The 26,434-nt window shown below is 42.4% G+C and overlaps 1 protein-coding gene across 3 annotated transcripts in view; it reads left to right on the forward strand.

Annotated features, from left to right (window-relative positions):
• nrp2a (neuropilin 2a) overlaps positions 1–26,434 on the forward strand; it is a 68,882-nt gene that overhangs the window by 27,494 nt on the left and 14,954 nt on the right. For all 3 annotated transcript variants that reach the window (XM_028006559.1, XM_028006560.1, XM_028006558.1), the window contains exons 4-13: positions 2,221–2,451; positions 4,316–4,471; positions 5,208–5,377; positions 6,186–6,341; positions 14,355–14,499; positions 15,948–16,123; positions 16,476–16,655; positions 16,731–16,875; positions 23,683–23,763; positions 23,889–23,993. In XM_028006559.1, the coding sequence (XP_027862360.1) occupies positions 2,221–2,451; positions 4,316–4,471; positions 5,208–5,377; positions 6,186–6,341; positions 14,355–14,499; positions 15,948–16,123; positions 16,476–16,655; positions 16,731–16,875; positions 23,683–23,763; positions 23,889–23,993 (1,545 nt within the window). The remainder of the gene's footprint in view (positions 1–2,220; positions 2,452–4,315; positions 4,472–5,207; positions 5,378–6,185; positions 6,342–14,354; positions 14,500–15,947; positions 16,124–16,475; positions 16,656–16,730; positions 16,876–23,682; positions 23,764–23,888; positions 23,994–26,434) is intronic.

Consider the following 26,434-nt stretch of genomic DNA (forward strand, 5'->3'; position numbering starts at 1 on the left):
TCTTTTTTCTTCCTGTCTCCAAGCTGATTGGGGTCAGTTCTCCACCATTAACCAAGCGCAGGCAGGGGAGGGCCGGAGCAGCCGGCCGACCCCTCTGCTTTTTTACACGGCAGCCTGATAATAAGGACTGGTGCCTCGGAGGAATGCTCTGCCGCTGGAATGCTCGGCTAACGTGTCTGCGCTCTTTAAACGCTGCTTTTATGAATCCTGAACGTGGTTATCAAACGGAGACTGGCAGTTCTCTGAGACAGCGCAGAGCCGCCGCCGCTGCTGCTGCTGCGCGATGCACAACTGGTTTCCGACGTTTGACATTCCCCAGATACCGCTTCATCTTGACCTTCCCAGTCTGCTTCCCAACACAGTCAGCGATGGGAAAGAATCGCAAGAACAGGGCTGATTGCAACACCGGTTGCAGAATGAAAAATGTTGGTAAATTCAGCAGCAGATGAGTGAAAACTCGATAATTAGTTATTTAATCACTATTATGGAAAAATATACATTACATCTCACATTGTTTCATGTTAGAAGCTCAAAGTTGAACGTATTTTCCTGGTATTTTATGTGGTATATACAGTTGGACCATTTTTGTTGTGAAAGTTAAGTTCACTCAGATTCAATTAAGACTTAAATCAAATGGATTCCAGATTGGATTTAGGTCTGGACTTTGACTAAACCATTCTAATCCATACATCTTTGCTCTAAACCACTCTACTGTAGCTCTGGCTTTATGTTTAGTCCTTTGTAACCTCTAATGGGTTTCCTTCATGAATTACTCTGTATTCAGTGTCTTAAAATCCTTAATTATTTTTTCTATATCATTTTTACTTTAATGTGCCATTCTCTTCCCATTGATTTATTGAATGATTCTTGTTTTATAATCTTTAAACTTTATCACATTTCTGTTGTGTTCTTTGGTCTTGTTGACCAAAGACCTAACCCTAACCCTTCACTAACATTACCTTCACAAAGATTGACTCTTTTTACCAACTACATGTCATTTGAAGGCTGCTAGCTGTACTAGATTTTATTATAAAAACATCATTGTAAATGGTTGTGAATACAGATGTGACTGTGTTGATCTAATATATAAAATCCCAATAAATCACATTGAAGTTTACAGCTGTAACAAGTCCAATGTGAAAAAGTTCAAGGGTTAGGAAGGTTTTTTCCGAAGCATTCGATTAGTTAGTTTAGCAAGGCCACTAGTGCAGGGATTTCTGACTTGCAATTAACTGGGATCAAATGAAAATCCTGTCTCTAAGCAACAATATCTCATGAGGATATTTGACCCTCTGGCAGGCATAAAAATAGAAGACCATAAAGACATTCAACAAGCCAGAGCAAATTGTTTATAACCAGAGATATAAAGATAGAAATGCTCTAGAGGAAAGACAACAGACAGAAAATGACGGTTTGTGAACGAGGTTGTGTGTGTGTGTGACATTTGTGCAAAGCTCTCTGTCAGCTTGCTGCTCTCTCAGACCCTCATTGAGGTGCTGGTCCATAAACGTTCGGCCGTGACTCGGGCTCCCCAGTGGGCCGCGGAGCAGTGGCTGATGGGTACATGATCTGAGTCACACAGCTGCTGCCGCTCAAGGTGAGCCGGCCTGGGCGCATAAATCTGCATGGCTAATGAGGAGCAGCCGCAGAGGGCCCACTTAGAACCATTACACCAGTTTTGTGGTGTAAGAGCGTGCGCTTTTTAAAAGGGAAAGCTGCATCCAGGAGGAGACTAAAGGGACTACAAGGAGGGAAGAGTTCAGGGTTCATTTGTTTTCAGTGTGTGAGGAAGAGCAGGGGTCAGACGGGCTCTTTAGCCCTGCATTTAAGAGTGTCATTACAGGGTGCTTGTTTCATTCATTTCAATTTTGCCTCTACAATAAAATATCCAATTGTTTTAAGGCTTGAAATGCGTATTTACCAAGGGTGACAATAAATGATGCTGCACTGCTCATATCGCTCAATGCATCTGCCTCTTTAGCATTTTCTCACTGTGTATTTTCTCATCTATTTGTAATCATAAACCACCGCAGCTGCTGTATATCCCAGCTGGCTGTCAGTGACGAACGACTCTCTGAGACGCTAGTCTGCAAGTTAGATGAGATACCACGCCATGATCGATTGCTTGTGCCTCTATTCTCACCTAATGTGACCGTTTTCTTCCTCCTTTTTTTTAAATTTATTTATTAAAATATCCTTATATCCCCTTTATCTGCTTAGGGTCGGAATTCTGCTTCCGCAACTTCACCAGCCCGTCCGGCATGATCGAGTCCCCTGGCTTCCCGGACAAATACCCGCACAATCTGGAGTGCTCCTACATGATCATGGCCCCGCCCCACATGGACATCACCCTCACCTTCCTCACATTCGACCTGGAGAACGACCCCCTCATGGTGGGCGAGGGCGACTGCAAGTACGACTGGCTGGAGGTGTGGGACGGCCTTCCGCAAGGTGAGCCGAACGCAACCCCGCGGGGAGAGATGAATGGACGCGCGCACACTTTGAACATTCACACTCCGTATCCACTGACTCATGCAATCCCCGCCGTTCCTGTGTGTAAATTTGCATACCGGCCTTCAATTTCCTGAGCTGCCATCACTCTCTTTGATGTGAGCTGCCTTTCCTTACATTCCATTACATCCCATAGAGGAAGCGCTATTTCACAGAGGGAGCTCAAAGTGCCTCGATGCCCCTGAGGAGTAGGCCTTTCCCATGGCCCTTTTCCTTTTTCCATAATAACGCTCTTCATCACTCCCTCCCCCCAAACCTCCTCCTTATCACCTGGCACTTCCTTCCTCCCCAGACGAGTGAGAGTGACAGCCGCGATGGGTATCAACAGGACGAGATGAGTGTAGAAAAAAAACGAGATCAGGGAAAAACATTTCAGGATGTAATCAAGGGGCGTTAAAACGGTAAACCGCAGGAAAGTAAAACAAATGAAACGCGGAATGTTAGAGTTAGCAATAACTAATTCTTTTGTTTTAAAATTATGATTTTGATGGTCAAAGTTATAATTTTGACTTCTGGTTGCTACTATGAAATTCTCAAATCAATGAGATACTTTTTGTCATAATTCTCACTTTTAAAAAAACGACAACTTGGACACTGCATGTCATTGTCATGCAACTGAAAGTCAAAATTATGACTTTAGAAACTCTGAAAGTTTACATTTTACCTGATTAAGACTTTAAACATTGAAATATGACCAAATATTGAATCGCTGCAAAAAAATACAAACTCTTGCCAAATATTTTGGTTTAGTTTCCAGTGTAAATATCTTTGTACACTTGAAATAAAACAAAACTAACTTGCAAGTAACTTTTCAGCAAATTATAGGAGTTTGTTTTAAGTTAATACTTCTTGAATATTGATAAAAGAAGTGCTAGCTTCACTGTTAGATCATTTCACTTATAACATTGGAACAATATATTGTTATAACTGAAATAATCTGTCAGTACAATATATTAACTTAAAACAAGTCTCTATATCTTGCTGAACCGTTACATGTAAGTTAGTTTTGTCTTATTTCTAGTGTACTAAGATGATTGCACTAGAAACTAGACCCAAATATTTTGTAAGACTTTGTGTGTTTGCAGTGAAGGTCACTATTATGACAAACAACAGTTAATTTCTGTTTAAGTGGTGAGACGCGTGTTTCCGGGATCGCCGTAAGGTTAAATGTCAGGCGCTCATGGAAGCTGAGCGAGAAGTGGCGATTCATTCATTTCTCACCTCTTTGTCCGCCCCTCCAGAACATAAAGCTGGGACCAAAGGATTTGCTCTAATTCTATTATTTTCAGTCGCTAAAAAAGGGATCCGAGTGGATTTAAAATTCCAATTTAAGGGTTTTGATAGCTGAAAACAATTTATAGCATTCAAAGTTGAGAATTAGGAGCAAATTAAAGCGTAACCCAGTTCCAGGGAGCCGAGTCCTCGGGGCGGGAGACGAGACGGAAGGGTGAAAGAATTTAGTGTCTGGCTCGGGAGGGGTTGCGACGGGCTGCCTTGAGACTATTTTAATCTCTCTGTGTTTGTGCGTGAGTGTATGTGGTGCTCATCTGCGGCTGATCCCAGTGCAGCTTGCATGAAGGCAGGGATTCCAGTTCCCCCTGCTGGGATCTGGCTGAGGCACACATGGCAGATGGAGGGATGGACAGGAAAGTAAAGGGAGAGTTGGGAATGATGCTAGGAAGAGGTGGCATGCTATGACTCATTAGTCAACACTTACCGCAGTAGAATTTCTACTGGACAGCCTTAAAGTAAAAAAACAAAACAAGTAAAGTAAAGGGTTTTAATCTGTTTGTTTTTCCTCTAGCATCTCCTCTGATTGGCCGGTACTGCGGGACAAAGATCCCCCCGGAGATCCAGTCGTCCTCCGGCCTGCTGTCCCTCTCCTTCCACACAGACATGGCCGTAGCCAAAGACGGCTTCTCCGCACGCTACAACATCACCCACAAAGAAGTGGCCGACTGTGAGTGCAGGATAACGTCTCCTGAATGCGTCTGTGCATCATATTTCTCTCTGAAGCTTTTTTTTTTTCCCCTCCTCTCTCTCTTCCTCTTACCCTATCCTCACCTTCTCGATATGCTCAGCTTTGCCTGCTTTAATGCTATTTTAGGTCTGATGCTTTTTCAAGTTCCCTCCAGAAGTATTTTGCTCTTTTCTTAGAAGCAGACTCATAGTGTTTTCATTTAGAACATAAATTAACCCCAGTTTACCTCAGCTCACCTGCTGCTTGTCACGCTACAACAGCAGCATTCAGCTCAGTCAGACACAAGGCTTGTAGGAAGCGAGTGGAATAAGGTGCTCTGATCATTTGATGCCAAAATTGAATACATTTCTTTATGTAAAACATTATGAGTGGATGAATCCTAAGACTGCATGTGATCCTGAATGAAACATAGTGGTGACAGCCTCATGCTGTTGCACTATATAGAATATGTTACACCTGTTACAAGCTACAAAAGTGACTTAACTATACAACTAGAACTACTTTTCCTTTCAATTCACAGTTATGTGCTTCTTTGTGTTGGTCTTTCACATAAAATATATAGGAAATATAATGAAATTGGTAGTTGTAACTTGAAAAAGTTCAAGTACGTAGTATACACACTATTTTTTGTTTCTTTCACTAGTACTGACAAATAAAATCTTCTTATTGCATTTATTCACCAATCATCTCCCCTTTCCTCTGTTCTCTTTACTAGCATTCCACTGTAGCAACGCGCTAGGCATGGAGTCGGGCAAGATCAGCGACGACCAAATCACGGCTTCAACCAGCTTCTACGACAACCGCTGGTTGCCGCGGCAGGCCCGCCTCAACAACGACGACAATGCCTGGACGCCTTCAGAGGACAGCAACAAGGAGTACATACAGGTGTTTATTTGCAGACCAAATTGTATTTTTCTCATGAAATCGAAGCTCAAGCACAACTTCAATAAAAATTCCAGCCATGAAGTGACCTTAAAGATCACTTTGTTGAGGATAATAAATTTGTTGTGGTGAGGAAAAGATGGAATATACAACGGTATCTCATATACTGCAGGACACACACACACCCTTATGCACGCACACACACACACGGGAAATGGAGGAACTGTAAACCGATGATAAGGAAGTTCTTCTGCACTTTCAATCTTTCCTGTCTCCAACACGCACGCGTTTGCATGAGCCGAGGAGAGCAGCGAGATGGCTGTGATTGATGAAGGTGCTCTCCTGGAACGCATCCAAACACCGAGCCATTGATCTTTACCTCCCGCCTCCTTCACCTTACACACATGACAATGCACATACATGCTCTCCTCAGTTTCCCCAGCAGTGGGGCACAGTCTGCAACTAATTCCTGCTGTCTGTGCGACATGCACACAGCGGCAGGAACGTCTCCGGTATCTATGTCAGTCATGGTTTCTTCTAAATAGGTTCACTTTAATAACTTAAAGAGTCATCTGTTTCATAGGATATCCATATCTTCCTTTTTCTCAGGAAAAAGGAAATTATGTTTTGTTTACGCTTTTGCACCTTAAAATCATCTTTGGGTTTGCTTATCTGCGTCTTCCGCTGAGAATCATAGCGTGACATCCAGCTTAACGGTGTCAATCTCATTTGTGCGGCAGGTGGAGTGGTTTTGCTTCCCCCACCCCCATAATGTGAACATTGTTCCAATAAAATTTCTTCTTTATTTCAGGTTGACCTCCACTTCCTAAAGGTGTTGACTGGGATAGCAACACAGGGGGCCATATCCAAAGAGACTCAGAAGGCTTACTACGTCACCTCCTTCAAACTGGAGGTCAGCACCAACGGAGAGGACTGGATGTTGTACCGACACGGCAAGAACCACAGGGTAAGTCTTTGCTACGCACATTTAAATTTAGCAAATTAACTTTACTGGACTGCAAGAACAATAAGGTTTCAAAGTATCACAGTTGTTACTTCAATTCAGATGAAGTATTTTTTTTGTGTGTGTGTCAAGTTGGATTAAATTGTGAGATGTTTAATGTGCAGTTATCAGTCTGTGATTGTCAACTCTGTTTTCAAGCAGAAAAGTTTACAGTTATCAAGAGTTAGTCTCTCTTAGAAACAATTGTCTCCTGTACATACAAGTATTTTCAGGAAACTTGACTCCACTTGCAGCTATAGGTTCTTTATTTACAGTACATTTATTCCCCTGCCACGTCTCATTCCTCAGTAACAAAGGCAGCCGTGTTCATCCAGGAGTTGCATCAAATGATGCAGCATTCGTTCCCCTTCCGCGACCGCTGCTTGTAAATCTCAATCGTGACCCCGGTCATGAGGTAGAAAAAGAAGCAAAAGATGTGTAAAACAGGAACAATGAAATCCTCTGTGTGCTCTTATCTCCATTTTAGATTTGTGATCTCTCTCTCAGGGTATTGCTCACATATAAACAGACACCTGGGGTTGTGAAACCGTTGGGAGTCGCGCCAGGTGTGGACTGGGACAATTTATGTGATGTTGGCGTTGTTTGGTGCTTTGACGGGGCCTTATATCTTTTTTTGTTTTGCATGTGATGTTCTGCATACAGTGGAGGCTGCTGTGTGACCACCTGTCTCTTGGGGGATTCCAACTCTTTCCCCTCATTCCAAGCTTAACGTCTCTGTGGATTTTAAGCAGAAAAACAGAGTGGGGAGAAGAGGAAGAGGTGGGGTGATGGGGGTGGGGGGGATTTAATCCGCATAGACTAACCCGTACGGACCAGGGCCCCCCTCCTCTTCTGTGCGTGACCGTGATTGGTTTGGGTGGTGCCAGTGGGGGGTATTTGATGTAGAGATTATTGAGCAAAATGTGGATTTGCCTTAAAAGTCAACATCTGTGTAATTTATTAGAGCCCCCAGATGTCCCCATTCCTTCCACAAGCACAAGCCCACTCAATCCACAGACACCTCCCCCTCCCATTCCCATTTAAATAACCTCTGGCTGATCTTCTTGTCTGGAGATGTGCGTGCAAGTGCATATATATCAATGTACGCACATGGTGCTTGCAGGTCCGTCTGTGTTTTGGTAATATGAGTCCTCTAATCTGGTGGAGCAAAGAAAAAAAAAAAGATATCGAGACACATTCAGACACGGCTTCAGACAGATGCATCATTTGCAGGCTTTTGGGATGGATCTTGCAGGCATTATGAAAATTGTTTTCAACATTTTGAATGCACAGAGGGGCGGCATGACTCAAAGAGATTGATGGAAGTTAGCAAATTTTTAAAGTGCGGTTTTTAAAAGGGAAATTAGGTGTGACTCGGCGGCGATCAAAACTAATTCCATGTTGCTCCGAGCTGAAACCAGGAAGTCTTGCTCTTTTTACCCTGCCTCGTTGCATAACCTCCATAAAATGTGAGCCACACCATCTGTTTTTGATTCAAACAAAGAAATGATGACAGTTTAAAGATGGACCCCATACATGAGACTATTGGTCACATTAGGATTTAAAACCACAAGCGTTTATTCAGGATCCATGCCTGAGTACAGCGGACCTTAAACAGCGAGGCCTGTTTAAGGTCATGCTTTAGGATTTATTAGAATCAGACTTTGACTAAGCCACTCATCTTCATTTTTTGTAGCTTTTTTCACCTTTCGGAGGTGAACTTGCTGCTGTAAATGTCCTGCCCCTTCATCTGCGTATGATGTTTTTGTGTTTTCTGTACTTCAGGTAGTCAGACAGCTCCTGTTTAAGTGATTCACTGATTTAATTAATGTCTGCGAGTCACCAGGGCTGGGTGTGGCTATTGAAAATGACCCCAAGAAAATGTTGTTAATCATGGCTAACTCATGATTTAAACAAAGGAGCAGCTATATTTTCACAACTTCTCACCACTTTCATCATTTGAAAACAGCTTTTTTGCATCCACTTCTGTTATCTTTGACACAAATGTTTGATTTGATCAAACGGATATCTAAGTATTAAGAGCATTCCTTTGGCATGTTTTAAGAAAATATTTCTTAAAAGAGGCCAACTTTTACATCTTAATAAATGGATATATTCAACAAATCTAACTCAAAAGGGATTTTCAGCCATAATTTGGAGCCCGGCTTTACAGTTTAATATTAAAACCGAAGAGTATTCTAAACTCCTTGTTGGTCAGGGGCTGCGTCTTTCCCCATGGGCCGCGGCTGAATCTTCCGTGACCACTAATCCACCCGTCGTGCTGCTCAAGCCCCCCTGTTAGCCGGTCCTAAGCCCCCCCAAAGAGCCTTAAGTGGTTGAAGCTCAGTTCTCGTCGGGGGGTCTTGTAATGACTCGGATTTGGTTCTTCTAATTGTCATTTAACAGTGAGCTTAATGTTATAGAGGCTTATGAATTGCACGTGCGCCACATCTGCACACCAGATAAGAGATTACTATTAATAATAGGAGTGGCTTTCCAGTCTTCACCCTCCTGTGTTTGTCAGGAAAAGGGAACTTTTTCATTGTCAGGACAGGAAGTTATGAAAAGTACAGTAAGAGAACAAGGATACTGCCTCTAGAGTCACACCCACAATAAGCTTTTGTGTTTTTTGTCGTTCCTTTTCACCAATTTTCTGCATGACAACCCAATCTCAGTTTAACGTGCATGTGACTCGTTAAATCAAAGTCGCACGGCTCACATATGCACCTCATTACTTGATGAGATGTTAACTCACTCGGGAGCTGCATTCCTCACCAACTCGCGCGTACTGTAAGACACGAGCATGCAGTCATCTTTTTTTTCCATCTCTCTCTCCCTTTCTCGCTTTCCGACACAGACACACGAGCGTGCCCACACTAATTAACATGAAAAACACACACTGTCATCTGTCAGCGTCTGTGAGGGAAGGTCCCAGCAGCCTCTGGTGCTAAACAAGCTTTGTGTTGCTGAAAAGTGTCGTGAGGTTGTGCTAAATTTGTCACACACATCAAGTAACCCTGAGCGAGGGGATGGGGGGGAGAAAAGGAAAAAAAAAAAAAAACAGCCCACACAGCATTTCAGCCTGCTCATCCAATCATGGTGTGCTGCAAACCCACAGAACCAAACAAACACACAAGCTTTGTTTGCATGCTCATGCATAATACAACAATCATAATCAAATTTGCATTGGCACGCAGGTGGAGTTAGTGACAGATGGTAACATCTGCAGCAAGGCTTGACCAAAAAGACGGCTGTCAAACCTTCATGCACACTAAAAATGCAAGTCCTCTCCGTTTTCGGCCTGCATGCAAAATCATAGGTGGTTTGGAAGACCTGAACACATCATAGCACCTGGCAAACATGGCAGCGGTGGGATCATGCTGTGGGGACGCTAGAAAAGACTTGAGATTGATCAAACCCTAACCAAACAGCCAGAGCTACGCTGGAATGTTCCTGATCAAAATTAAATGCATGCCCCCCTTTTTAGATCTTTTTTGTCTGAGCTTTCCTGTTACTTCCACTTAAGCTCAACTTTTTGTTGCTCTATCACATAGAATCCAGTTTCCGTCAGCCAGAACTGGTTCAATATATTCGACATTTTTATGGAGAAGAACCGAGTGGAGAATCAGAAGGACAGGATGTGTAATCATGGGAATAAAATACCGTAGGAGTGAAAAAAAAAACCATTGAAAGACTAATGTCTTGTGCCGAGCTTCTCATATCTCCCACTGGTGTTGTCAGCTTGAAGGAAAACACGATGATGTGCAGAAAACGAATGACTAAATCGAGACGCAATCCAACAATCCCTTATTTTAAAAAGCTAAACATCTGCTTGCTTTTGCATTACACAGGCTACAAGGTTGATTCTGGGAAATGGACACTCCTTTCTTGGTGACCTCCTTCTCAGAAGGGGTCATCAATACTTAAACACTCCTGACGCACAAACAAGTCTGACCCCCCACTTACTGCTACCGCCACGGCTGTGTGTGTAAATGGGGGGCGGGGAGGGGGTTTCTTCGTTATAATTTTATGACCCTCTACACGATGAGACACAACACGACAGCATCAATTATTCAGCCTACCTCGGTGGCAGGTCACGTGAGGGGCGGAGATCCTGGAGACGCGGCGTTGTTGTCTGGCAGATTACCGTCCCGCCTCCCCTCCTCCTCACCACTACACACACAAACAGATGGATGATGCTGCACCTACTCTTGTTTTACCACCAGCAGCATTTCATTCCTACTCAGTCAAAAAGTGGCCATGCCTATCAATGGGGCTAGTCAATGAGCAACCATCTGCTTCCTGGTGCCATTAACCTTTAACCTTAAAGCAGAGTCGAACGAGCGACCTCTCAGGTGTCCTGACAATGGTGGGGAGGAAGTGGATTGGACACAGGAGATTTGGAGATTATGTAGAAGAATTTTCTCCCACTCCTCTCTGTAGAAGCCCCACACAGTTGTCAGTTGTGAACTCTGACCCTAAAAGCTCCCACATCCTTCATGAGAAGTGACGAAAGCGTTTCTCAGTGGCGTAGATGTGCGACAAAACTACGTAATTTAGAAGCCATGCGCCTGTCGAACTCGACACCAGGACCAGGTCGTACCATTTCGCACTGAGCTTTGTGCGAAGTGTTCTGTGATTGGTCAGAAGTTTATTGCCTCAGACAGCAATGTTGATATTTCTCTTCAGCTACTCTGCTTCTCCAGCAGGAGACATTAATACGTTTTGGGGAATGTCTATCTGATGCGATGATGATGTACATTTGTCACTGCTAATCTACCTCATTTGCTTTTGCCGCTCCTCTTTAAATTTCTGTGCGGTTGTTTGGTTAGACAGATCTTGGCAGATTCACCACGCCTCCAACGATAAATAACAGCTTAAGACTTAGAAACTGTTTTGTAACTGTTTCCTGGCTGATATGTTCATGTCTTCTCAAATTTCTTTGGTTTGGAGCTGGTGTGTTGCTTTTTGAGCTCTTTTATCCCACTTCTTGCTGTTCTATTTAAGTGACTTCTTCATTCTTAAGGTCTGTCATTAATCAAATCTGTCTTTAGCCAGTAAAATTAAACAAAAAATATGTAAGTTTATTACAGCTGAAAAGCTTTTCTCACCTTCATAAATGTATTCAATATTTGATGCTGGGAATCCTTGTCGTCTTATTAAATGTGTTTGATCTAAAATGCTAAAGTGTGACAAAATACCAAAAAGAAAAGTAAAAGAACTGTGGCTCTACTCTAGTTTACATTCAGAAAAAAAGATGAGCCTTTTTAGAGCGGGTTTTTATGGAACAACCTGTTCTCCCTGTGAATAACAGAGTTTTTGGACACATTCCCAGCTTTATTCCAAAGACAAAAACAAAGGGTAAAAGCAGCCAGCTGCACTGTAATGCACAGGCTTATTGGAGAGGCTGTGCCTGTTTTTAACTATCGTGATTCCAATCATCCGATTAGGGTCTCCAGTACTTGATTTTAGCTGTTTTCCCGGTAAATCACTTCAGAATTGAGGAAATTCCTCCGAATTTGGGTTGTAGCTCCTTATCACGAGGTAAATACTTGAAAAGGACATTTCCTGTTTCAATGATGAATCTGTTTGTTGTTGCTCCTCAGCACTGCTCCCTGCGTCCTGTCCCACATTCCTCCACTCATCTCCCTCCAACTTCTACACTCTGCCCTCCATTCAACCTTTTCGGGGTTTTTTTTCTACCCATTTCATCTGGTTTCAACTTTTCTTCTGCGGGCATCCGAACCTCCCTGCAGAGGTTTTTTGTTTTCTCATCCTGTCTGCCCTTGTTTCGGGTTATCCGACAGTGGGAGAAACGGTGGACAGCTGATCTTTCGTCACACTCCTGTCTCTGTGTGAGCGTGCGTAGGAGTTTACATAACCCCCCATAAGAGCCCGCATCGGCTCTTGTGCCTCTTAGGTAAACACAGCAACTGCCTATCCCTCCATCCAGCAGCAGATTCAGCGGCGATAGCCCTGTTATCTGTTCAAACACTCACACTGCTTTGTATTACCAGTGTCAGCTGCACTTGATTAAATCAGGCCATGCCCAAAATCAAATAAAACCCCCTTGAGTAGGATTTTGAAGAGGAAACATTCAGACGGTTAGTAGGAAATTTCTGACATAGGTTTTTTTAGAAAGCAAGGGAATTTTGCTCAAACTTTTAGTCATGATGGGACCAAAATCTTTAATGTACTTCATAAGGATTTTATGTGAAATATCAAATTCCCATTTATGCTGCTAAAATTACCATAATTTTTGTAAAGCTGGTCAGCAGCTGTTTAAGTTTGCTGTGTTAATGTGATAAAATGTTCAAGATTAAATATACTGTCATCACTTTGGGTCACTTTTCCTACAGTGTATTTTTTTAATTAGAAACCATAAGGAAGCGCCATTAATGCAAGAAAAATATATATATAAACATATTTGTTCACCCATCCAAAATATTGAATTTGGGTGTTCCGATCACTTTTATGGCCCCAGATGTATAAAATCTAGTATTTATGAAAGCTCTCAAGAGATTCCTGATGTTTATGAAAACTATTTTTTGGATGCAAAAAATAGTTTTCCAACACGCCCAGCACAAGGAAACCTCCATAAAGGTGTTGAATAACTTGACCAGTCTGACTTCAACCCACTAGAATACCTATATGGTATAAATAAGGGCCAGGAATTATCATCCAACATCAGTGTCTGACCTCGGATTTGAACTTCTGGAAGAATGCTCATAAATATGCCTTTGGTAAAGATTTTCCTAAAAAAAACAGAGTTAACAGTGAGATAAGGTGGGCTGACTTCTCATGGGTTGAGAATCGGATATTACTCAACTTTATTTGTGTAGATGGGAGAATACTTTTGCTAACATAGTGCATTTACTTTGAGTTTTCAAACTGTGGGAGACTGTTTGCGTTTGATCATGTTGTTCTCAGATTAAAGTAAAAGAAAAATCATGTAGGAAGCTTTTTTTAAAGGATGATGCCTTTAATCTTTAATTCAGCCGCTTGTAACTGTTGTCTCTCTCATCTCTTTCTTATTGTGCATCGAGGCTGCGACGCAGTGTGTTTTGATGCTATATTAACAGCCGCCACGGTCAGCCACAGACAGATAGAGAGTGAATGACACTTAACAGTCACTCAGTCGGTTAAAAGGCTCTTCCTCTGCTTATCTGAGTGTGTAGGGTGGATGTGTGTGGGTTCCTGTGGTTTTCCTGTGTGGTTTCAGTTAGTAGCTGCCAACAAAAGGAAGAGGCGAGGAAGGAGGAGGTGTGAACAGACATCAACTGTGCGGTCTGGAAGGAAAAGGTTTGAAAAATGAATGAGATGACAAAGAAGTGGGGAGAGGATTTGGAAAAGGACGTGAAAAAAAGGGAAATTATTCACAAATATGAGCTGGGATTTCTGATTTCCAACATCACAGTCAATCCCAGGTCACTTTTCCACCCAAAACAGGAAAAAACCCAGTCACCGTGGTTACATCGTCCCTCTGAACTGGCTGCAGGACGGAAGGGAGTGTTCAAGGAGAAAACGCTGAACGTTGATGATTTTAGGTGGACGTCTCAGGAAGTGGATTTCACTGACATCCTGCCCACCTGGAGAGACTTCCTGCATTCGGCCGTGTCGGGTCACGTCTCCCGTGGGTTTCCCGTGCCCACCAACGTGTTGAGTTGGCACGCATGCTTACACGTCTGCATGCGTGTAAGCATGGAGGTGAAAAGGAGAGGGAAAAAAATATATATATTAAGTGGGCTTTCCCAGCCTCCCGGCACTGAACCCCTGACCTGGGAACACATCGACAGCTGGGATGCTGACACCGGATCCGTGTTTGGGTTGTCTCCGCTTTGTCCGGCCTGCCACTGTGCGTGTGAAGCCGAGCGAAACTGCGCACAGCGGGAGGGTGTCGAAGCAAGAGATGTGCATGTGTGTGTGTCTGCCGTCTCCCCTCTGACGCCGTGTTTTGTCCTCGCTTTTTCTCCACAGATCTTCCACGCCAACACAGACCCAGCCGAGGTGGTCCTGAACCGCGTCCCGCAGCCGGTTTTGGCTCGCTTTGTCCGGATCCGGCCTCAAACTTGGAAGAATGGAATTGCGCTGAGATTTGAGCTCCATGGATGCCAGATCACAGGTTAACTTCCTGACAGATCTTCCTTCATAAGACTATGTTCTATCACATTGCTAAATGGCATTACTATATGTTTTCATGATGAAGAGTTGCAAACTGTATACGATAGTGATCATTTTTAATGACATGGTGGTAGTAGTAGTAGTAATAATAATAATAGCCCTATTTCAATAATTTTGTGGAAAAATCTGATATTCAGACTTTTTTCTGCCTCCCACTGCTTAATGTTTTTCCAGTAAGAACAACTGTCTGGTACATCATGCAAAGTTTATTCAAAAAGAGTAAAAAAGAAATAGGATCTAACGTGTACATTTAGACTCATGCATATTCCCAGCGCCGTCTTTTGAGTATACCGAGCCTTAGGCTAATGAAAGAAAGCATTCTCTGTTGTTCCATCTGGAGGTACCACCATGTGTCGCTTTAATCTTCCGATGCCCCTCCACTTCTTCTCCATGCTCGCTTTCTGTCTCCAATCTCCCCTTCCTCTTTAAGAAAAATCTCCCATGGTTTCCAAACTCTTTTTGAAGCTTCCTCTTCGCTCCGTGAGCTCCTCCGGATTGGGAAACGAGTACTTCTCAATCATTCATGGCTCTCTGTTCGCTCTTACATCAGAAACCGTGATTCAGTTCAGCCTCAACAGCTGCTATTGAAACAGCTATTAGCTCCTACAGCATCGGTGCAACCTGCCGCATAAAGGCAGCTTCTAAATATAGGGCGGTGACCTCAAAGGAAGGTGCACCATTCAGGAATGTGCACACGTATATCTGCTCGTCCTGGGCGATTTATTCATTATTTACGTGGCTCTGCGTTTGCAGTGACATAACAGCATGAAAGTTTGATTTGTGTTCCCTTAAACCGTCAGCACAACTAACATCTCCCCCATGCTCCCATCCTCCCACCAGTTCCCTCTTTCTCTCTGTGTCTTTGTTCCTCTTCTTCAAGCTCTCAAAAGCCCCGCCATGCCGATCCGGCGCCACTGCTTTCCTCCTGTTTTTCTCTGCAGATGTCTCATCTCTATACATTTTCTCCTAGTCACTTGTGCTTTTTCCCCCCCCATCTCTTCCTCCTATCTTTGTGTATTATGCCTTTACCTTTGCCTAATCCTTCATTTCCTCCTCACGTATATTCCCCATGCCAGTCACTTGCACAGCTATGAGTCTCATTTCCTGTATAGTGACAGAAACATCGCAGTGAGTGACATTAAAAGATGCTTAAATATCAGCGTGAGACGTGAATTGCATGAATGCAAAGCAGCGGTGGAGTTAATATGAGCCTTTATCTCACTAATGGGAGTCTAACTGCACGCTTAGAGTCCAGCCAGAATCTCTGCTTCTCCTATTTCCTCCGATCTGAAATCTTAAAGCTCAGCTGTCAGGAGTGCAATCTTTAACCGCTCCCTGGTGGGAATATGCGTAGCAACGCTTTAACTCCTCTCTTGCCTCCTGCTCCAGGCGCTCCGTGCTCGGACCTGCAGGGCTTGATGTCCGGCCTGCTCCCTGATGCCCAGATCTCGGTGTCGTCCAGCAGGGACATGATGTGGAATCCCAGCACGGCTCGGCTTGTGGCAAGTCGTTCGGGCTGGTTCCCCGCACCTACGCAGCCTCTGGCTGGAGAGGAGTGGCTCCAGGTATGAGATTATGTCCTAGTCACTGTGCATTTGGACTGATGGACTTCTAAAAATACCTTGCAAAGATATTCACAGCCCTTGATTATACGTTTGCCACAATTTATTTTGTCCATATGAGAGTTCGATTGTACATTCACACCTTCCCAAATTAACCAAACATTCTAAACAAATGAACTAGAGTTCAATTAAAGCAAACTGAACAGGTGTAGTGGAAATGGATCCTAAGTACAAGGGGTAAAGCCACTCTACATTCCTTACACAAGTAACCTGAAACTCCAAGTAACAGTTCAATAACGACCTAAGCCTGGGCTGTTTTCTATGAATGTTGTCTAAATCTCATTCCTCATTCCAGGTGGACCTTGGTGTTCCCAAGATCGTCCGTGGAGTCATTACCCAGGGAGCGCGGGGAGGAGACTCAGGAAGTGGATCTGCCACAGACAACCGCGCGTTTGTCAGGAAATACAAAGTCGCACACAGCCTGGATGGAAAAGAGTGGAACTTCATCATGGATGTAAAGACCAGCCAACCTAAGGTGGGTGAAGCTAATGAAAGATCATCCTTTAAGGTGCCCATTTGCCTGTGAGCTCAGTGATAATATTTTGTGCAGTTATTTGAGGGGAACACGCAATACGACACTCCGGAGCTGCGTCATTTTGAGGAGACGGTGGCGCAGTACATCAGGCTGTATCCAGAGAGGTGGTCCCCGGGAGGGATTGGGATGAGAGTGGAGATCCTTGGATGTGACCTTCCAGGTAGGATGTCTTTCTGCTTTTATTTCCCCCCCATTATTTCCTGCCTGCAGGATTCAGTGGCGAATTATTTGCTGAATTGAAATTATCCAGGCAGGACTGAATGGACCCTGAGTAAGGTGGCTCAGGTTCACATTAGATATGCATGAGAGTCATTAGAGGCTGCCTGAGGTGAGGAGAGGCAGTTTTCTGATTCTTTTTTTTTTTTTTTTTTATCGTTTCACCTGAAGAAGAGTTCAGTTCCTCTCCAAGCGCAATACTCAGCAGGGATCTGTACAAGGTTTGGTTTACAGGAATGCATCTCCAGCAAGTGAGAGCGCCGGTTTGTTCACTTTCCAGCATGGTCTGTTGGCCAGATGTGATCTTTGTGCTCCTTCAGAGACAAACACACTCTCACTGACATACACACACACACGGTCTGTTACTGTTTACCACTCCCTCTGCTGCGCCTGAACAGGGCGGCCGTGTAGCTCGACACGCACAGGGCCACATATTTACCAAACAACCCGCCGAACAACAACCGGGTCCATATGTGTTGATTGGAATTGAAGGTGCTTTTCATCATTAGGTCTGTTTGTAGCTTTCCATTTCCTTTATCTGTTTGGGCAGTGAAGATTTATCACCACACAAAGATGCGTGATTAGTTTCCTCCAAGAACTTCTGCGCTAATTCTGCTGTGGCTTGAATTTTTTCACACGTTATCACAATCTTCTCTGTGTTTTATCTGTACTTTATGTGACAGGCCGCAGCAGACGTGTGAAAGTATGTGCTCTGGTTAGATGTGGCCAAAATTAAACTTTTCAATGTGTATCCTATATTGTTTTGGGGAAATTAATAAGATTTGTTGTCCTAAACTCTGCAACATGGCAGCAACGTATGTGAAAACTGCACAGTCTGACATTACCGATCTATTTTAATGCAATTCAACAGAAACAATTTAAAATAGACAGCATAAATTGTAAAGACCCAAAACTTTCGTTAAACTGTAAGGCTATTTTGTCCAGTGATACATAAGGGGTCGTCACTGATCAGATGGCCGCCGTAAAACAATATTTCAAGCATGCTGATTGGTCGAACTGCTAAAGACATAATTTGATATGTGATTCTGGAATATTCTCAGATGTTCTCTGTGAACTCTTTTCCAGGGATCCATCCATGTCCGATACTTTCTCTAATTTACAATTATGTGCTATTTTGTGTTGGTTTATCTCATAAAATCCTAATAAATTACATTAAGGTTTATGGTTGTGACTGCGATGAATGCTGCAAGAAACTGTACCTCCATCGACCTCCTGAAGTCTTGCGAAACACAGGAAACAATATGTTTTACATTAACTGCTGACTGACGAGTGAAGAAAACACCGGGCCTGAGCGCATTAAATCAACAAACAGCAACCAGAAAGATGGAAGCGAAATGAAATGAACACTTTGATACAGAGGATTGAATTCACGAGAAAGGCTTTGGTCAAATGTGGCACGCAGAAACTTTGCTAACAGTCGCACATTGTTCACACACCACCACCAACTCAGCTGGGATAACGGGCCGCTGCCGACATCCTGTGAATCATTCAGTTCAGACCGCTCAGTGATGTCTTCACTCTACTTATTTATATGATTCAGGCTGATGAAACAAACATATTTCTCCCTCCATGCATGTTTTAGCATATCAGCAGCGACCACCAGTCAGGCAGGATGAGCTGCCTCTCCCTCGTCTCTGCACATGGTTTCAGTTCTTTCCTTTCCCAGCCTAGGGCCCGGTGCGTGGGTCTGTAAATGTTTTTGTTCTCTTTTGGTTACCATGCCTCGCCAGTTTCCCTCTCTTTCCCCTCATTCTCCTGTTGCTCATCATTGCGCACACCTTTTTTTTTTTTTTTTTACCATATTCCCGCATTGCTGCCTCATACACGGTGCTTCTGCTATACAAGTAGTTTTGTATTTTTTTGTTTGCATACTCCTTGAATTAAATATTTATACCTTCAGGAGTGGAATCCTTGCGGATCTGTAAAGAATGTAGGTAGATAATCTCGATGCTTTATCCAGAGTAGGAGACCTCACACGTTCATGTACACACCTATAATTTAAACCTCCGGTACCTAGATTCGTGCTTCTGTTTGTCGTTAAAATCCCAGTAAATACAGCAAAGCTCAAGGGGCTAGGAAAATTTCCTTTAATTAGTATTTATGTGATGAGGCCCAAAACATTTCAGAAAAAGCAATAAAACTAAAAGCACAAGATTCAGGTCTGCCTCTTTGTCTCCATGTTACTTCAAAGAATAAAACAACGGATTTATTTCATGACATCAGAAGAAAGACTTAAAGACACTCAGGGAAACGCTAAAGCTTTTAAGAAAAGAGGAAAATAAGGCTTTATGTCTATTTGGTGGAGCTATTTGGAGTAAAAAAGATTTGGATTCCTTGACTTCCAAGACTTGGTTCCATGCAACATAATCAGTGAATCAGGATTTCCATGGTGACTAGATGTCATACAAGGAGGAAGATGTGGTCAATATGCTCCATTTTGACCTGCTGACCAATGAAAAGCAAGGAACAAGACGTTTGTTGTCGACATGAACCGATCCAACTTATTCATTGGCAAAGACTGATTTCCTGCTTTCTCTGAGGTTTGAGGGTCCATTATTTATTGGTCCATCCATCCATCCATCCATCCATCCATCCATCCATCTATCTATCTATCTCCTTCCTTCCTTCCATCCATTCATTGAACGCCATTGTGAATTGGGTGGGGCAGTATTTTAGTGATTAAGCACTAATCTTACTTATTTTTAAAAAGCAAAGCCTGAAAGATAAAGTTACTTAAAAACTTATTTAATTCCTTGTTTACATCAAATAGACATGTTCATTTGAGAGAATCTTGATTAAATATTCAGTTACTAAAAATTAACCTGACCCTTTTTACTTCCTGCCAGACAGAGAAAGTTTTTTTTTCTCAAAAGGAGGGACTTAATCTTTTGAGAATGACTGGTTTAGAGTAAGCAGCGGTTTAGTAGTAGGATGTACTTCTGAAGTGACAGAAACACAAGAATGCACTGTACTAAAACATGGAGGGATAAACCACTAAGGCTCACCCCTACTTCTTTTTCCCATTTCGTTCCTCTGGGACAGGAATGTGTGTCCATTTATCAGCGTGTGACTGCGCCTGGGAGTGCCAGGGAGAGATTTACAGAAAGGCTTTCTACATAATTGAGGATTTTTTTCCCTCCTTCCTCCTGTCTCTGACATATTGCTGAGTCAGATTCTTTGGGAGTGAGCTATGTCTTTCATTGCTGGACCTCACCACCTCCCTATGAGTGAGCGAGAAAGAAAAGGTTTAGGTGTAAAACCAGAGAGAAATCTTGGCATGCTTGCTTGCATGACTTTGCGCTATCTGTGTCGGCTGCTCCCAAGAGTTCGGAGCCTCATCCTGCAGCATGATGATGACTTGCATCACCACCTGCAGCTGCAGACGTGTTATGTCAGCCGGCGCTCTGCCGCAGAGGGACTTTTCCCGCATTATTAGGCCTCTCCACCGTGGCGCACTTGGACACAATGAGCACAGTGCTCGAGGCAAGGGAGGTAGGTCGTATACGTTAGCACACATTCTGTCTTTCTCCGTGCGCACGAATGCACAAGTCAGTCGCGTTGGCCTCGACGCTGCTGTCACACGCTGGAAAGGTCAGCCCATTTACACCGTGACAGGGCCTGACCTTTGAAAGCACCAAGTTCTTGGGAATTTTAATGGACTCAACCAAAAGTGCGTGTGTGTGTGTGTGTGTTTGCATTCAGCTGTGCACACAGGTAACACAGGTGTTGGCTCTTGGTTTATTTTAACACCTTGTCCTGAGATTGAACTCAAAGGTCAAAGTGGAATAAAAAGGCAAATAGGTGACGGAGAGAGGCTTGTTGGGAAGAGGTCTGCTTTTCCTTGCCTTTACCTTCCCGGCAGTGATAAGCGTCTCATTAGGTGGAAAATGACTGGCATAAAGGACATGACATTAACGCTGGGTTAATGTCAGAAGCCGTCGCCAGCTGTGGCCGACCCCTTTCATGTGTGCCATTTCTCCAGCTGGGCCGGCGTTCCACTCATTTTCCAAGCCGATCAGTTGTCTATCACATTGTGTTTGCTTTCCACAGCCTTTAAACGGTAGTCACAAGGAGAGATGAAAAATTCCCAGCAGGACCCTGGAGTAGCGGCACTAACAGGCATTCGGAGCGGTAAATTTTTGCGACTCCGCTTCCCCTCACGTTGTTCCGTGCGCCGGTTTTCCCTTTGAAAGCGTCTCACATGAGCTCATTGGGCATCCAGGCCTCGGAGTTGTTTGGGTCGTCTTAAGTGAGACAAAGCCGGGAAAGCTGACAAAGGAGTATGAAATGTGATATGCTGAAGAATCGGCTTTGTATAGTCAAAAGATGTTTTTTTGTGTAGTCAAAAGATGTTTCTGCTTTTGCGAAAGCGATGCTTAAAAACGGTGTGAATATGTTTGTAATCGTTTCGTGCTGCAGATATTGGAGGAGAAAAGCTCTTGCACAATTTGCTCACATGATAAATGTGAAGCTTTGTTTGAGACCTGACCCAAACTTCTGTGTTTGCACCAAGGTTGACCCATCTGCTCCTAATAACACTCCCACTTCACATTCCGGCAGCAGCCTGCTCCACATGTGTGTTTGCGTACATATCTCAGTTTTTCTTTAATGCGCAAACTGTGCCTTTTTTATGACTTGACGGCTAAAAATCAGATATGCTTTCTTTTACTTGATGCTATTGGAAAATAACTATCTGACAATGCTTTAAAACATCTTTAACATCAGGTACAGTGCAGTGAAAAACAATTTCTTCTGTTTTTACTTTTGTTGTCACTTAATTGATTCTGATCTTCTAAATACGTTCAGTATCAGACAAAAATAACCATAACAAATTGAATTAAAAAACAACTTTTTTCAGTTTCATTCATTCAGGGGGGGAAAAAAACATCTGAACCAACCTGACCTTATGTAAGAGCTTGAATTATCTGTGATTTAAAGAGTTTGTTTGCTCAACTGTGAAACCCAGGTGTCATTATTGCAAGGCATTACTTTAAAACAACTTGCCTAGCAACATGGAGGCTGACAATTCCCAAAAAGCAACAAATCAAACTTAATAAAAGTTGGAAAGCAAAGTTGTTCACATTTATAAGCTTTAGGGCTTCAGAAAGTCACAGAGAGTCATTATTCACAAACTGAGAAATCATGGAACAACAGCGAATCTTCCCAGGTTAGGCCAACCAATCATGATTACTTCAGAAGTGCATCAATGAATCATCTAGGAGGTCATCAAAGAACCCAGAACAACATTTCATCGCTGCAAAACTCTATTTCCTTTAAGGGCTTTATTCATGATACAACTAAAAGACACTGTTAGGGGAGAAAATGACATACAATTCTGAAAAAAAAAAGAGTGAACCAAAATCATTCCACAACAATGTAAAAACTCCAGTTTTCAGAAACACCTAGATTTAGGGTTAGGTGGCCATTTTTCCTCAAGAAATTAAATAACTTCTTCTGATCAAGTTGTCTTTGTCTGAAACATTTAAGATATAAAAATACTTTTATATAAAATATAAAAGTATTAAGTAAAAATATAAAAATGAAACTGTGACCTCATAGTGAGAACAACATATGCTTTCCCGAAGCAGCAAAATACTGTGAAATCCACACCTTTGATCCCAATATACACTCACTATTCATAACACGAACAAATAGAAAGCAACACATGGGTGAGCATGAGGCATCAAGAGATGGTGGTCCCCATATTACATATTTCTACTGTTATAGACTCGTCTAATGCATGAAAATCTTTAAAAGAAGAATCACACTTATTTCAAAAACGTGACAGGACATGATGTCCGTCTTCATTTCCTAGACCCACATGTTTTTCAATATGCCAGCATACGTGGCAATGCAGGAAACGGCGTGAGAGTAGTTTTACATTTCTCTGTTCCTGCCGGGAGTTTTTTGTCCAAATGCATGGAAGTTATGAAAATAAAAGACTTGCTCACACACACACACACACACACACACACACACACGCCCACATCTGAAGACAACAGAGTGGTGGTTTGAGTATCTGTTTATATATGTGTGTGCTGGAGCCATGCTGAAAGCCAGAGATTGGTCTCGGAGTGTGATCATCCCATCCAAGGTCGAGGGGAGTTAGTTAGACACATCCATCCATCAGCTTTAGTGTCAGACATGTGTGTCTGTGTGTGTATGCGTTTTTTGGCCAGTATGCGTCTTAGACAGATACCGACATCTAAGCTCGTAGACAAAACATGACAGGGGCCCTCTTGGGTGTTTTAGGGGCTTTCTGTCCTTTCATGCCTCTGGCAGGAGACAAAAGCATGAGCAGTTTTCAGTTTAGGCTCTTAAAGCATTTTCTGAAATTACTGTTTAGAGCTGCTTTAAAGCAGATATTTACAGCACTTTAAACTTAAACAGTGTTTTAAACTGTTACTGCTCTGACTGTAAACATGGGCATGTTTTGGTGACTGCCTGTTTTCCTGTTGCAAATTTCAAACTTATGAGCATCAATAGTCATTTGTATGTTCTGTTATCGTCTCCATTTTGAAGAGTTCATGCGATAAATTGGCCTTTGTGTTACCATGCACTCTCATAGTGATAGTATTGTTATTGTGTTGCAATGCTTTTAGTAGTTAGCAAGATCAGTGACCACAGGGTTTTTCAAGTCTGAGTTCTGACTTTTCAGATTAGAAAAATGTTTAGATCATTTCTGTAGCTAACCATCCTGACCCGAGACATGGTTCGTGTTTTTCTGCAGAAATCAGCACTCCAACTGCAACTACAACTACGACTACGACTCCTACCCCAGACACCACCACAGTCCCCAACACGACTACAGGTAAAAGCATCCCACCTTGGATCATTTGTCGTTTAAGGAGGCTTGATTCAATGGTAATAAAGCTAATTTCACCTTCACCCTACTCTGTTCTTACATTTTTTCTTCTCTACTCACTGTTTCAACAGCAGCCACCCCTCCTTCATCTCTTGGCATGTGTGACTTTGACCACGACCTGTGCGGATGGACACAGGACCCTGGCGCCTCACTCCTCTGGTCGAGGCGGAAACAATGTGAGTGGCCCCCCATGTTAACAAAAGGATGCAATTTTGTGAATGAATGAGGGCAACAAAGTGAAATTATAAGAGTCTGAGAGTACTTTATATGGAAAAGAGTGGAAAAGAGAAATGCGCCAACGGTGGATCTAATTTTTTGTTTAGTGCATTAGCTATCTTTGACAACATTTAATGCACTTAGATTCCCCTAAATAAATTTTTTCAGATCAACTCTAAATGCTAATTTACTTGGCTATTTTGTAATAATACCATCCAGCTGGATGGTAAGATTAATGAAAAGAGCAACTTGTAAGTGCAAGCGTGAGATTATAACATTGCCACCATATAATTAGAAAGAATTAAACAGTTGCCTTAACATGACTACATATATATGCAATATGCATTAAATTATCTCAAATAGCACATCAACCAAAACTAATCTGCTCCTGACTTTCCTACAGTTCAGCATTTCAAGTTGTTATTTTAAAATGTACAATTTAGAATCTATTTGTTTTCAGTTGTATCTATTATATTTTTTGGGACATATTTCTATGAAAACAGTACTTTCATATTTCTATGAAAACAGTACAACTTTGACTGGGAATAAGCACAAAAGCCCCTTTAACTTATTAAGTTTCACATCGACAAAATAAACTCTTACTTACATTTGTTTGTAGTACCCATGAAATATCATATTTATATTGTCTGTGAAGCTTTACAACAATTAAAACTCTGTCATTATGTCAGCCAGATATCGGTCATACTGATAATGACGACCCTAAGATTGGTGCAATTAAGACATTTTTTCTTATCTATTTAAAGGCTTTCTCATTTCTTATTGCCAGTTATAGTGTAAATGGCTACAGTTAGTGTTATTTCACCCTCCATATTTATTAGGCTGTCTAACTGAATGCATAGTTCATAGAAAAAAAGGATAACACCCACTGTTTTATGTTCCATCTTGTAATTCACCCCCTTTGGACTCTCTGACTGGTTAGCTAAATGACTCAGATTTCGCCTGCAGAGACTCGAGGGCTGAATGAATTTAGAAAACATGGCACCCCTAAAATGCATTTCAGTGTTTGATGATTTTCTACATCATCTGAGAGCCTTTATGCATGCAGCTGCAGGGAGGATTTTATTTCTGTGGAGAAAATAGCACAAGCACAAATGCATTAAGTTTATCAACTTCTGCGGGTCCAGACAAGATGCCGTTTTCCACAATTAAATGGAGTCATTTTCCCACTGCGTCTTCATTGAGTCGCTTTTTCAATTTGATTAAAATAATTTTCTTAAATTGAAACCAGTCTAATTTAGCAGCAGCATTGTCTGCCAGCCGTGCTGCTCGCCAAGGGTGTTGAAATGAAAATGAAGCGGGGGAATCAGAGGGAAACAGACGCCGCAGATGTGTCAGGCATGTATATACATCCTCATATGTGACAAACAGGCTTACGGTGTCAAAAAGCTCCACAGGAAGAGGTTAGGACCCAGTAGCTGTAATTAAAGTCCAAAGAAGAGCAATCATTCCCAATTGTTATGTTAGCCCCACCTTTCATGACGCTGTGGAGAGTTGCATCTATTCAGTCATTCCCTGCAGAAGTGACATTCTTCCTAATGCATAAGCAATAATCAAATGTGTGGCGTTTAGCGTGATATTCAAAGCTACAGAAGAGGATTCCCTCTGGGATCAGGAAGGATACGGCACCAGCCGTATGTATATATATATATATATAGATATTTTTTTTTTTTTTTTTTTGCCTTCTGAAACACCTCCCCACAGCTGAATAACTATTTTGACCTTGTATGCTCAATTTTCAAATTAATATTTACATAATCTCCTGTGTAGTATTCATGAGATTCTCACAGCCGCTGTCCTTTTTTAGACACATGTAGATATGACATCTTTTTATTAGATTTTATCATCTTAGTAGCCTTTATAAGCTCCTAAAATTCTTTAATTGGACTTGATAAAAACTTTCGCAATTAACTTTTTCAGCATCTTGCTGAAAGGACTTTAAGCTGCCGTATTGTACATTTTTGAAATATTAACCTTTTAAAAACCTGATCTATCTTGATACCAGTAACAATCCTATGCCTAATCCCGCCGCTCCTGAAGCGTGATCTGTTTGGCTTCAACAGAGGGCTTCAAAGCGGCTTCTTTCATCACAGCCGGATCACGAAGGGTTGCATAGATTAAGCCAGGTTGCGCCTTTTATGTTTGAAGTATCATTTCCAGCCATTCTGACACGCCATACACGCCTTTGATTTTCCTCCTAATGTCAAAGGTCAGAAATCTCAGCCAGAACAGGATCATTATTTCACCACTATCAAATCACTGTTTAATCCTCTGCAGGGCTCGTTTTTCCCTTGTGACCTCGAAGCCACAAACTTGTCACCTCTTGACCTCAGACGTGAAACCAGTAATAAAGCCAGAATTAGCCACCATGGACTTATAAGAT

This window comes from Xiphophorus couchianus, chromosome 22, assembly GCF_001444195.1.
Source record: "Xiphophorus couchianus chromosome 22, X_couchianus-1.0, whole genome shotgun sequence".
NCBI lineage: Eukaryota > Metazoa > Chordata > Actinopteri > Cyprinodontiformes > Poeciliidae > Xiphophorus > Xiphophorus couchianus.